This window comes from Mytilus galloprovincialis, chromosome 8 (genome assembly GCF_965363235.1).
Source record: "Mytilus galloprovincialis chromosome 8, xbMytGall1.hap1.1, whole genome shotgun sequence".
NCBI lineage: Eukaryota > Metazoa > Mollusca > Bivalvia > Mytilida > Mytilidae > Mytilus > Mytilus galloprovincialis.
Genome location: NC_134845.1, coordinates 88,005,354 through 88,018,910, shown reverse-complemented (window position 1 = coordinate 88,018,910; position 13,557 = coordinate 88,005,354). Strand labels below are relative to the sequence as shown.

At 35.4% G+C, this 13,557-nt stretch overlaps 1 protein-coding gene across 1 annotated transcript; it reads right to left on the bottom strand.

Moving 5' to 3' along the window:
* Positions 1 to 9,195: 9,195 nt before the first annotated feature.
* Positions 9,196 to 13,321, bottom strand: LOC143042766 (actin, cytoplasmic-like). The gene is made up of 7 exons (XM_076215226.1): positions 13,247 to 13,321; positions 12,706 to 12,861; positions 11,983 to 12,222; positions 11,257 to 11,395; positions 10,785 to 10,892; positions 10,155 to 10,466; positions 9,196 to 9,621 (listed from the first exon to the last, which is right to left on the bottom strand). The coding sequence occupies exons 2-7, from the start codon at positions 12,832 to 12,834 to the stop codon at positions 9,416 to 9,418; spliced, it is 1,134 nt and encodes a 377-aa protein (XP_076071341.1). The 5' UTR covers positions 12,835 to 12,861; positions 13,247 to 13,321; the 3' UTR covers positions 9,196 to 9,415.
* Between the last annotated feature and the right edge of the window lie 236 nt (positions 13,322 to 13,557).

The following is a 13,557-nucleotide window of genomic DNA, read 5'->3' as shown; positions in this document are numbered from 1 at the left end:
GTACCCCATTACCACCCTCATGACTGCGGACATAAAGAAATGTATAAAGTCAAATAATTTTCACGATGTTTTACAGAATATGCGTTATTCCAACGACTAAAAAAATGCCATCTTCCCCCAAATTAAAAGAATTTATAGAAATGAAGAGGCCGAATAATTCGTGCAAAATAGCCTCATAGTTTTCCAACCACTCGCTGAACATCGAAAAAATGAATATGAATATGTATCATGACCGTTTACTTTTTTCTTATCTTTATAAACCTAATCCCACTAGTGATTTTATGTCTTGTATCATAATTTTAAAGTATTTTCAAAAATTCATTTTCACCAGTGTGTACATTGATGTAAAATATAACATGTAATAATACTCGCTACGAAAAACGGTAAAGCTCGATCAACAACCCCTTTCTCTCGCATTTAAATTAAAGTTTGTACAAATAAATTTTATTTATTCCGACAATGACTTAATTTTGTATTTGCAACTGACAACTTTAAGGGGATGTGTTTATAATTTAGTAGACTGTGTGAACGGCAAGCTACATCAATTATTCAATACGCCCCTGTCCTGAACATGCTTGAAATATTTGCCACTTGACGTTAAGCAACCAACAACCAAGCCAATACTCACGAATTGTTAATAATTCATTTAAAGGAAATATAGTATTTTGTGACACCTAAATAACCCTTTTAGCAATTATTACTAGTTCAGTTTTCTATAAATTTAGAAACAGTCACATGAAACTACCGGTAAAGTAAAAGCCTATCACATTATATGTTATATCATAGCAAACTAGATTTTGCAAAAAGACTTGTGTTTTTTTTTTATTATTAATGCCATTGAAACTTACTATATTAATCCATCGCTAGCGTGCTATACCATCGCACTTTAGCAAACAAACTACCTTCGTACTTTAGAGTGAAACACTATCGTACTTTAGCGTAGACCACCGCACTTTAGCATTACCATAGGCGGATCCAAAGGGGGGGGGTCCGGGGGTGGAACCCCCTTTTTTTACCGATCAATGCATTTGAATGGGGACATATAGTTGGAACCCATCCCCCTTTTGTCCTGGGTTGGGAACCCCCCCCCCCCCTTTTTAAATGGCTGGATCCGCCCCTGGTTACCATCGCACTTTAGAGTCCTATACATATATATAAAACTGTTCCCTATTTTACTACACCTGATTCATCCCTTATACAGTAATAGCTTGGGAAAGTAAGTTCAGTTGATGCTGTAATTTTTGTCCAATCACACTGTTCAGATACATTTACCTAAGTAGGGTACACAAAAGAGCAACCTAAAATTCTGGAATGCAAATAGTACTGTCCTACCCCTAAACGCACGAATGATGTTCCCTTGAACTTATCTTTTTAGGGAAATGCATCGGCATAGTTGTCTATTGATAAGTTAAATGCATTAAACGTATTTGTAATTAAACCATAAAGTTAACGTACAATGTAGCTAGCTTTTAAATTTTTAAACTAATATTTTTACCTGACATAAATAAAATCATCAAAATCTGAAATAACAATTTCTCTCGATGATATAGTTAACTGTTAAATAGCCTAATTCCTATGCCACGGATTTGTAATACTTCAACATACATCGAGTCAGTGAGGCTTTCTGTAACGTGATTTAAAGTATAGGAATATTTGCATATCGTAAATTATATACATGGCAGGTAAGTCTCTGTTGAAAAAAATAGATGAAAACAATAGACATACAATTTACTTTTATAAAACAATTTATGTACGAAATTTAGAATTTAGAAACAGGACGTAGAGAATACAAATAACTTTATATTTTCACTGATGTACATATAAATATTGTTTTTATCTAGTAATTTTAGTAAAGCACAAGGTTTAGTTGTTTAAATCCAAATAGTTGTATCTGATTTTTCTATGAAAAAGCTATAGTTTAAACGCAGACTAAAAAGAGGACACCAAAATGTACTGTCACAAAATAAGAAATGTTCATATTTCTTCAATATACAAGTCGGGTAACCAGTAACAGGATACCTTATTTGTACACATATATACGCTGTGTATCGCAAACACCGACAATTTTGTACAAATAAGACTGCGAGAAATAGGATAAAACGTAAACTATGTAAGAATTTATTTAATTTAACCATTTTTACCGTTTTATTAGGTTGGTTATATATTTGAACATATAGCACTGTTACTTGAACTGGACGGCGTATAAAATAGTATAAAACAAGTAAGTTGTCATGCAGTTAAATACTGTTAATTCTATTATTAAAGGATGATTCACGTAGCGGATTGTTTTTTGGTTAATTCTTCTGGTGAAATATGATACCAAGCTTTCTTTTTTAAAGCCAGCACGTTATTTCCTGGAAACCGTCAGCTTTGCACACAAGAGAGTAACTTTTCATCAAGCAGTGAATTAGTACCTACTGGATACCAGGCAGAAGCTAGCGAACAATAGCTAGCGAACAATAAGCCAGCGAACAATAAGGCGATATATCGAGAAACCAAAAAACAGAATAAGACAACAACGGCCGTTAAATAAAAAAATATTCAAAAAGGCAGAAAATCAGTTAAAATATAGCAATTTTAACTCAATTTTGAAATGGTTTTTATCCAATCTATTGATTTAACAAGTCGAATAACTTTTTAGGCTAATATTCAGTACCACAATAACTCTGCATCTACCAACGGATTATTTGTAGGTGTAGGGCCACCTATGCACCATCTTCAATTTAGAACGTATGTAAAAGTAGTCCTACCCGTTAAAATATAGCACCTTTTATGTCATTGTTTAATCTAGAGCTCAAAATTTGAAAAAAATGTCAAAAAATTAGGGGGGTCGGCCTATTCCAGGGCTTCTAGAGAAAAATAATGAGGGGTGTCACGGGATATGACTATATAGGTCTTGTAGAGGAGAAACAGACGCTTCTTTTGCGCTAGGTATTGAAGGGCGCTATGTTCAAAAATCTGAAACTAGAGCTCAAAATTTGAAAAAAATATCAAAAAATTAGGGGGGTCGGCCTATTCTAGGACTTCTAGAGAAAAATAATGAGGGGTGTCACGGGATATGACTATATAGGTCTTTTAGAGGAGAAACAGACGCTTCTTTTGCGCTAGGTATTGAAGGGAGCTATGTTCAAAAATCTGAAACTAGAGCTCAAAATTTGAAAAAAATGTCAAAAAATTAGGGGGGTCGGCCTATTCTAGGACTTCTAGAGAAAAATAATGAGTAGTGTCACGGAGAATGACTATATAGGTCTTGTAGAGGAGAAAAAGGCGCTTCTTTTGCGCTAGGTATCGAAGGGCGCTATGTTCAAAAATCTGAAACTAGAGCTCAAAATTCGAAAAATTTGTCAAAAAAATGGGGGTAGGAACGGCCTATTCCAGGAGTTCTAGAGAAAAATAATTGGGGGTGTCACGGGGTATGACTATATAGGTCTTGTAGAGGAGAAACAGGCGCTTCTTTTGCGCTAGGTATCGAAGGGCGCTATGTTCAAAAATCTGAAACTAGAGCTCAAAATTTGAAAAAAAGGTCAAAAAATTAGGGGGGTCGGCCTATTCTAGGACTTCTAGAGAAAAATAATGAGGGGTGTCACGAGGTATGACTATACAGGTCTTGTATAGGAAAAACAGGCACTTCTTTTGCGCTAGGTATCGAAGGGCACTATGTTCAAAAATCTGAAACTAGAGCTCAAAATTCGAAAAATTTGTCCAAAAAATTGGGGTAGGTACGGCCTATTCCAGGAGTTCTAGAGAAAAATAATGGGGGGGGGGGGGGGGGTCACGGGATATGACTATACCTAACGCAAAAGAAGCGCCTGTTTCTCCTCTACAAGACCTATATAGTCATTCCCCGTGACACCCCTCATTATTTTTCTCTAGAAGCCCTGGAATAGGCCGACCCCCCTAATTTTTAGACCTTTTTTCAAATTTTGAGCTCTAGTTTCAGATTTTTGAACATAGCGCCCTTCGATACCTAGCGCAAAAGAAGCGCCTGTTTCTCCTCTACAAGACCTATATAGTCATTCCCCGTGACACCCCTCACTATTTTTCTCTAGAAGCCCTGGAATAGGCCGACCCCCCTAATTTTTTTACCTTTTTTTCAAATTTTGAGCTCTATTTTCAGATTTTTGAACATAGCGCCCTTCGATACCTAGCTCAAAAGAAGCGCCTATTTCTCCTCTACAAGACCTATATAGTCATACCCCGTGACACCCCCCATTATTTTTCTCTAGAACTCCTGGAATAGGCCGACCCTACCCCCATTTTTTTGACAAATTTTTCGAATTTTGAGCTCTAGTTTCAGATTTTTGAACATAGCGCCCTTCGATACCTAGCGCAAAAGAAGCGCTTATTTTTCTTCTACAAGACCTATATAGTCATATCCCGTGACACCCCCCATTATTTTTCTCTAGAACTCCTGGAATAGGCCGACCCTACCCCAATTTTTTGGACAAATTTTTCGAATTTTGAGCTCTAGTTTCAGATTTTTGAACATAGCGCCCTTCGATACCTAGCGCAAAAGAAGTGCCTGTTTTTCCTCTACAAGACCTGTATAGTCATACCCCGTGACACCCCTCATTATTTTTCTCTAGAAGTCCTAGAATAGGCCGACCCCCCTAATTTTTTGACCTTTTTTTCAAATTTTGAGATCTAGTTTCAGATTTTTGAACATAGCGCCCTTCGATATCTAGCGCAAAAGAAGCGCCTGTTTCCCCTCTACAAGACCTATATAGTCATTCCCCGTGACACCCCTCATTATTTTTCTCTAGAAGCCCTGGAATAGGCCGACCCCCCTAATTTTTTGACCTTTTTTCAAATTTTGAGCTCTAGTTTCAGATTTTTGAACATAGCGCCCTTCGATACCTAGCGCAAAAGAAGCGCCCATTTCTCCTCTACAAGACCTATATAGTCATATCCCGTGACACCCCCCATTATTTTTCTCTAGAACTCCTGGAATAGGCCGACCCTACCCCAATTTTTTGGACAAATTTTTCGAATTTTGAGCTCTAGTTTCAGATTTTTTAACATAGCGCCCTTCGATACCTAGCTCAAAAGAAGCGCCTATTTCTCCTCTACAAGACCTATATAGTCATACCCCGTGACACCCCCCATTATTTTTCTCTAGAACTCCTGGAATAGGCCGACCCTACCCCCATTTTTTTGACAAATTTTTCGAATTTTGAGCTCTAGTTTCAGATTTTTGAACATAGCGCCCTTCGATACCTAGCGCAAAAGAAGCGCTTATTTTTCCTCTACAAGACCTATATAGTCATATTCCGTGACACTCCCCATTATTTTTCTCTAGAACTCCTGGAATAGTCCGACCGTACCCCAATTTTTTGGACAAATTTTTCGAATTTTGAGCTCTAGTTTCAGATTTTTGAACATAGCGCCCTTCGATACCTAGCGCAAAAGAAGTGCCTGTTTTTCCTCTACAAGACCTGTATAGTCATACCCCGTGACACCCCTCATTATTTTTCTCTAGAAGTCCTAGAATAGGCCGACCCCCCTAATTTTTTGACCTTTTTTTCAAATTTTGAGATCTAGTTTAAGATTTTTGAACATAGCGCCCTTCGATACCTAGCGCAAAAGAAGCGCCTGTTTCCCCTCTACAAGACCTATATAGTCATACCCCGTGACACCCCTCATTATTTTTCTCTAGAAGCCCTGGAATAGGCCGACCCCCCTAATTTTTTGACCTTTTTTCAAATTTTTAGCTCTAGTTTCAGATTTTTGAACATAGCGCCCTTCGATACCTAGCGCAAAAGAAGCGCCCATTTCTCCTCTACAAGACCTATATAGTCATATCCCGTGACACCCCCCATTATTTTTCTCTAGAACTCCTGGAATAGGCCGACCCTACCCCAATTTTTTGACAAATTTTTCGAATTTTGAGCTCTAGTTTCAGATTTTTGAACATAGCGCCCTTCGATACCTAGCGCAAAAGAAGTGCCTGTTTTTCCTCTACAAGACCTGTATAGTCATACCCCGTGACACCCCTCATCATTTTTCTCTAGAAGTCCTAGAATAGGCCGACCCCCCTAATTTTTTGACCTTTTTTTCAAATTTTGAGCTCTTGTTTCAGATTTTTGAACATAGCGCCCTTCGATACCTAGCGCAAAAGAAGCGCCTGTTTCTCCTCTACAAGACCTATATAGTCATTCCCCGTGACACCCCTCATTATTTTTCTCTAGAAGCCCTGGAATAGGCCGACCCCCCTAATTTTTTTACCTTTTTTTCGAATTTTGAGCTCTAGTTTCAGATTTTTGAACATAGCGCCCTTCGATACCTAACGCAAAAGAAGCGCCTGTTTCTCCTCTACAAGACCTATAAAGTCATACCCCGTGACACTCCCCATTATTTTTCTCTAAAACTCCTGGAATAGGCCGACCCTACCCCCATTTTTTGACAAATTTTTCGAATTTTGAGCTCTAGTTTCAGATTTTTGAACATAGCGTCCTTCGATACTTAGCGCAAAAGAAGCGCTTATTTCTCCTCTACAAGACCTATATAGTCATATCCCGTGACACCCCCCCCCCCCCCCATTATTTTTCTCTAGAACTCCTGGAATAGGCCGACCCTTCCCCAATTTTTTGGACAAATTTTTCGAATTTTGAGCTCTAGTTTCAGATTTTTGAACATAGCGCCCTTCGATACCTAGCGCAAAAGAAGTGCCTGTTTTTCCTCTACAAGACCTGTATAGTCATACCCCGTGACACCCCTCATTATTTTTCTCTAAAAGTCCTAGAATAGGCCGACCCCCCTAATTTTTGACCTTTTTTCAAATTTTGAGCTCTAGTTTCAGATTTTTGAACATAGCGCCCTTCGATACCTAGCGCAAAAGAAGCGCCTGTTTCTCCTCTACAAGACCTATATAGTCATTCCCCGTGACACCCCTCATTATTTTTCTCTAGAAGCCCTGGAATAGGCCGACCCCCCTAATTTTTTGACATTTTTTTCAAATTTTGAGCTCTAAATTAAACAATGACATAAAAGGTGCTATAATATACAGGGTAGGACTACTTTTACATACGTTTTAAATTGAAGTGGGTACATTGGTGGCCCTACACCTACAAATAATTCGTTGATAGGTGCAAAGTTATTGTGGTACTGAATATTAGCCTAAAAAGTTATGCGACTTGTTAAATCAATGGATTGGATAAAAACCATTTCAAAATTGAGTTAAAATTGCTATATTTTAACTGATTTTCTGCCTTTTTGAATATTTTTTTATTTAACGGCCGTTGTTGTCTTATTCGGTTTTTTGGTTTCTCGATATATCGCCTTATTGTTCGCTGGCTTATTGTTCGCTAGCTATTGTTCGCTAGCTTCTGCCTGGTCAAGTATGAGCTGGGTAAAATATTTCAGAAAAGAAGATGGAAATGTGAAAGTTTCCGTGCGTCAGGTGCAACAGCATACGAACAGATAACATGCCTCGTCAGGTTGGAAGCTAAAAAGTCCACGGAAATTTGATTTAAAACCTTTATTCGTTCCAACAAAGTTATTGAGATTTTGTTGAGGATTTAACCATCTACGACAACAAGAATTTTTTTTTAGAATTTACAGCTCTTCTATAAATATATGCAAAGCAAACCATTGATCAAATTGCTTGCTATGATTGTTTGGATGTTTGTAAACGACAGGTAAGTAGTCTGTTTACTATATACTAGAATTTGTTTGTACAATACACATTAACTTCAATTCCTGTCAGTTTGTATTTGTCCAATCAAATCTCAGTATGTATTGAAACTCCGCCTACCTATTGTTTGAAAACTTCCAAGCAAACATAGCAAGCAAGTCAATCAAAGTTTTTTTTGCATGCTTTTATAGAAGAGCTGTACTATATAATGCAAAGAAGCGTTTAATTCTTTCGCCAAAAAATACTATCAATTTCTTTTTGTCCTATGTAAACTTCCGTACCATTTCCTTCCATTCATGATCATTAAATTGAACTGTAAAATATTTCTTGGTACCTTCTTAATTCCTTCTTTAAGTCTTATGTAAACATAATTATGACAATAACTGTTGTGAGCACAAGATTCACTGCACACTTTTAAAGTTCTGCTTAATATCAAACATTAAAATGTGAACTTAAGTTTTGAGACTTTTTTAATCGATACGATTGGGATTTTTGTATATGAGAACATGGTTTATCTATTAGTTGAAAATGCGGACCCTTTGAACTACTAGCTTTCAGTACCTGCGAGCATTCGTTGTTCAATAATGTGTGTCTTTGTGTTATTATTTTATGTGATAAATTGTTGTGCTGGTACACCACTGTAACAATGAAGGAGGAAATGAGGAGGATTGGTTGGGTGGAAGTGGGGAGGGTATGCGGAGCGCTAACAAACATGTCTATGCGGCATGGGCTTTGATCATTGTTGAAGCATCAATGTAAGGGGCATTTAATATCTTAATAAAACTATTCTTATGTTAGATACTATATATTGTTACCTGATATTGGACGAAAGATGTTGCCCTTTTATGTAATTATGTAATACAAGTAACGATCATTTGAAAACACATATTAAACAGCCAAATGAATGCACAAGAGCTAAAATAGGAGTCATAGATCCTATTGACAACAATTATCTGTCCAATTTTATTGATTTTGTAACATTTGTTTCAAATATGACCAACTTCTTATCCAAAATCACCAGCATCGCATCAGGACCCACCAGCACAATGACAGGACCCACCAGCACAGTATCAGGACATGAATAAATTGAGAAAATGCTAAATTTTAATAAATTGCAATGTTTTTTCACAAAATAGTTTTGTCGTGTGGATTGCGGTATAGAAAGCGGATTCTATGAGTATTTTTGTTTTATGTTTTCAGTTCTAGATTTTCTGAAAATGAGCATTTTTGTGTTACGCTTACTGAAACAGTTTAGAGGGTCAACTTTTAAATGGTTTACATATGAACCCATAAGAAACAAAATTGAAAAATCTCAACTGTTTTCTTCCATTTTTTATGAGTGAAAACGTCAAAAATCATCATTTTCGTCTTTGTTTACATTTTTTCATCGATCACCAGCACCCATCAGGACCGAATCACCAGCACAGAACGTTCTCTCGCAGGACAACCATACTTACCGTGACTATGGCAATAATGGCGGATCACTATCTCTATACATGCTTTTTTTTTCTATTTGAACCATTTGAAACACCAACCATCAAGGAAAATAACAATATCAAGTCAATAAAACTTTACTAGTTTAATAACAATTGTATACATATTATATAAAAAATAATGATAATTAATATCAACATGCAATGAATCAATGTAAATGAAATAACAAACATAATATATCACAGACGAATATATTTACATGAAAGCCCATTTTTCCAATATACAAAATGTATCACTTTATTATTGTATTGCACATAATTTCATAATGTAAAATTATCAACATCCAGATCAAAAGCACTTCCTGTGGACAATACTGGGTCCACATTCGTCGTATTCCTGTTTAGATATCCACATCTGTCCGAAAGTAGATAGTGATCCTAAAATAGATCCTCCAATCCACACCGAGTACTTCCGTTCTGGGGCAGCAATTATTTTGGTTTTCATCGTATTTGGGATGATTGCGTCCATTTCTTTTTTCAGCCTATCTGCAATTCCTGAAACAAAAACAAAACAAAAAAAATATAAAACTATATCAGCCATAGTTTTACATTCATAATTATTTAATTCTACCTGTATTTAAAAGCAACTGTGTATACTCTTTAATTTTTACTATTTATATTGGTTTTTTTCCAGGTTCTTAAAGAGATTTTTTTTTTTTTTTTTTTTTTTACATATTTGGTATTCTATACGCAAAAAGGAGTATCGAATTGCTATATACATCAAGAAAATGATTGCGATAACATTAAGCCCTGCCCGCATTACATTGCAATTGTTCAATAAACCATTAACAGTTAAGGTCTTAACTATTAATTAAATGGCATAGCATCTTAAATTCTATTAGCATACTGATAAAAAAAAACATCGTGTCAGCGCTTTTTTTTCTTTTTTAATTTCTTCTTTTTTTTTTTATTTTTCATTCATGTATGTATATCATGACATGAGCGTTGTTTTTTTAATTCTTGAGCGTCCGAGCACATACCCTTCTCCATATTCTTTAACGACCTCTCTGATTGGTTAAGTTACTAACCTGGATACATTGTAGAACCTCCAGACAGAACAATATTATTATACAGATCTCGTCTGATGTCAATATCTGTGGACGTGATTGAGTTATGTAACATCTCATGTATACCGGCAGCCTCCATTCCAGTAAAAGATGGTTGAAACAGGACTTCCGGACATCGGAATCGTTCATTTCCGATTGTGATGACACTACCATCTGGTAGCTCGTAGCTCGTTTCTATTTGAGATGATTTGGCAGATGCATCTAGTTCTTGTTCGAAATCAAGTGCAACATAACACATTTTCTCTTTGATATCTCGGACGATTTCACATTCAGCTAAAATAACAAAAAAAAAATAATTTAAAATCATGTCGAAATTTATAAATGTGGAAAAGTCAAATTGTTGCTTTACAGATTTATTTAATACACTTTGAAAAAACTTATCCCATGAGCCTTGATGTTTGGGTGTTTCTCCTGTTGATTAATATTTTAATTAGAAAAGTTACTTTATAATTTTCAACCCATCTATATAATATGTAGTTTTCCTTTGTATTCATAAAACATTTGCCACTGCACTTTAATCATAGAAAATAATTCTATAAATATACTAGAAAAGTAATTGTGTTTTTAACACATCAAATCAAAACTACTTACAGGAACTGTTGAAACAATATCCTCTTTCACGAAGGATCTTCTGAAGGTAGGCTGTCAAATCTCGTCCTGCGAGATCTAGTCTTTTAATGGCATGAGGTAAAGCGTATCCTAAAATAGAAACAACAAAACTCAGTAAACTGCTCCTGATGGGTGTTCAATTAGATTCAAACAATGCAATTGCTTTACTTTATTTAGTCTTAAAAAATTGAGGCAAGATGACAAATTCAATAATACAATTAGGTTGAAAAATAAAGAAATAAAAAAAGTAACTTGTATGGAATTTTCCTTAAAGAATGAATTCAAAGATAATTATTCAAAAAAATTAGATGGACTTTAATGTCAGGTTTTATTTGTAATAATACAAAATATTGAATAGATACTTGTTATAACATAATATATTATCCGATAAAACATTTATATAAAAGGAATATTTATGCAAAACGTTGTCAAATGATATTTTCAATTTGTTTACCTTCATATATAGGAACAACATGAGAAACTCCATCTCCTGCATCAAACACGATTCCTGTTGTTCGTCCTGATGCATACAGGGATAAAACAGCCTGGATACCGACGTAAAATGCTGGTGTGTTGAAAGTCTCAAACATTGTCTGAAATTAAAATATTGCATCATAAACAAAACGAATTTAATCGGAAAGCCACAACGGTTAAAAAATTTGCCGTAATTTAACGGTTTAAAGCTGGAAGGAAACAAATGATTTAAATTTAAAAAAAAAATGATATTAAACATTGCAAACGTCATTTATTGCAGAATTTTGCGATTTGATTAAGCATACAAAAATAAGATATGATTGCACATGTTTCTTTCAAAATCAAATACGATTGCGCATGTTTCTTGCAAAATCGAATGAGGACAACATCCTGTCATCCCCATAGAGATAGTTCGAAAACATTTTTACAGTATTAACTAAATCATATAATAATTTGTATTTAATGCCACTTTTAGAACTATAGGCTATTCTTGCAGGAGGTAGGACTGTCCAGAGACCAGAAAGAACCACTGACCTTCGGCAGGAAACAGACTTAGGGTTTATGTAATGTGTCTTACTTATTATTTTTCACAGAATAGAAAAAAAATATATCTTTGCCTAAACATTTTTTGTATATCAATGTAAAATGTAACTTATCAGATTTTTTTTAGATTTTTCGTCAGTCTCAATAATAGTGACTGTTGTACCTGTGTCATTCGTTCTCTGTTTGCCTTTGGATTCAACGGTGCTTCAGTCAACATAACCGGATGTTCCTCGGGTGCCACTCTCAGTTCGTTATAGAACGTATGATGCCAGATCTTCTCCATGTCGTCCCAATTAGTCACTATTCCATGTTCGATGGGGTATTTCATAGAAAGTATACCTCGCTTACTTTGTGCTTCGTCTCCAACATAACAATCTTTTCCTCCCATGCCCGCCATTACAATCTGACAAAATAAATAAGGTTGGTTTAATGTTCACGTTCTGTTTCAGGGATGGCATCGTTTCAAACAAATGTATACCAAGCAAAATTATTGCATCTAACATCATGCATTTGTTAATATTATATATTTTTAGAATAAGAAAGATAAAGCGGAAGCAGGGTCAAAACCAGCCATTTTTAAAGGGGCACCCAATCCAGAATAAGTGGGGGAAGGGGGAAAATTATCCACTATAGGTGCCGATTGAAATGCATTGATCGTCCATAAAAGGGGGTCTTAACCTCACCCCCCCCCCCCCCCAACTTTTTTTATCCGCGAAGAAAGTTCAAACAAATGACTTCAAAAAGTTTGGATGTTACCTTGTATGCTCCTATTATTCCTTACAAAACCAACTGTGAGAAGACTAACAAAGTTCACGTTTTATCCGAAAACACAAGTTTTAATTCACAGTGAAACTCACGTGTAAGATGTAAAATGAACTACACTTACTTGATATTTTGGTCTTCCAGTAACTGCGGGAAAAACGGATCTTGGTGCATCATCTCCGGCAAATCCAGCCTTAACCATTCCAGAACCGTTGTCAATTATTACTGCGCTGATGTCTTCGTTGAAACTCATTGTTACTTTTTAATAATCACGTGTGCTCTACAATTACAAAAAAAAAACGGTCTAACTTAAAGATGATAACAGATAGTTGTTTGCGAAGAAGGCTTCATTTCGCTATTGTGCTGCTGCATACAAAAATACGATTAGCAACCTTTGAAAGAAAGATGATATCAATTGACAATTGGCAATTACATGTCATTACATTGCACCGGACTTTAAGCATTTGCCAACATCTAACGAAAGTTGAGAAATTAAAAAGTCAAAAATTGCAACTGTTGCTTGTTCATTCTTAGACTTACAAAATAGCTGAGTGTACTTAGATAAAATATTTTTTACAACAAATTTCTTATTTTGGATTAAATATAAATCAAATTACTCTTTATGCACTGTATACAAAGGGAATAAAATGGAAAATTGTACTTACTTGTGCGATCTCTTTCGTGTTTAAATTTGTTATGATTATAATTTGAAAATTTGGTCATATTTATACCTAGGTTAGACTTTTTCCGAGAACTCAGATTAAATTAGAAGAAACACGTTAGTAAGCTTGTATTTAGTGTTAGTAATCGAAATCAAACGATACCAAAGGAGATTTCTCATCGGTTATGTACAAAAATAGATTAAGTTACACATTAACTATCGTTTAAAGGTACCTGTAATAGCTTAAAATAGACAATGATAAACCCAATAAAAATCCTATTTTTAGAAAGGACATTTAAATAATAGTCGAACTAG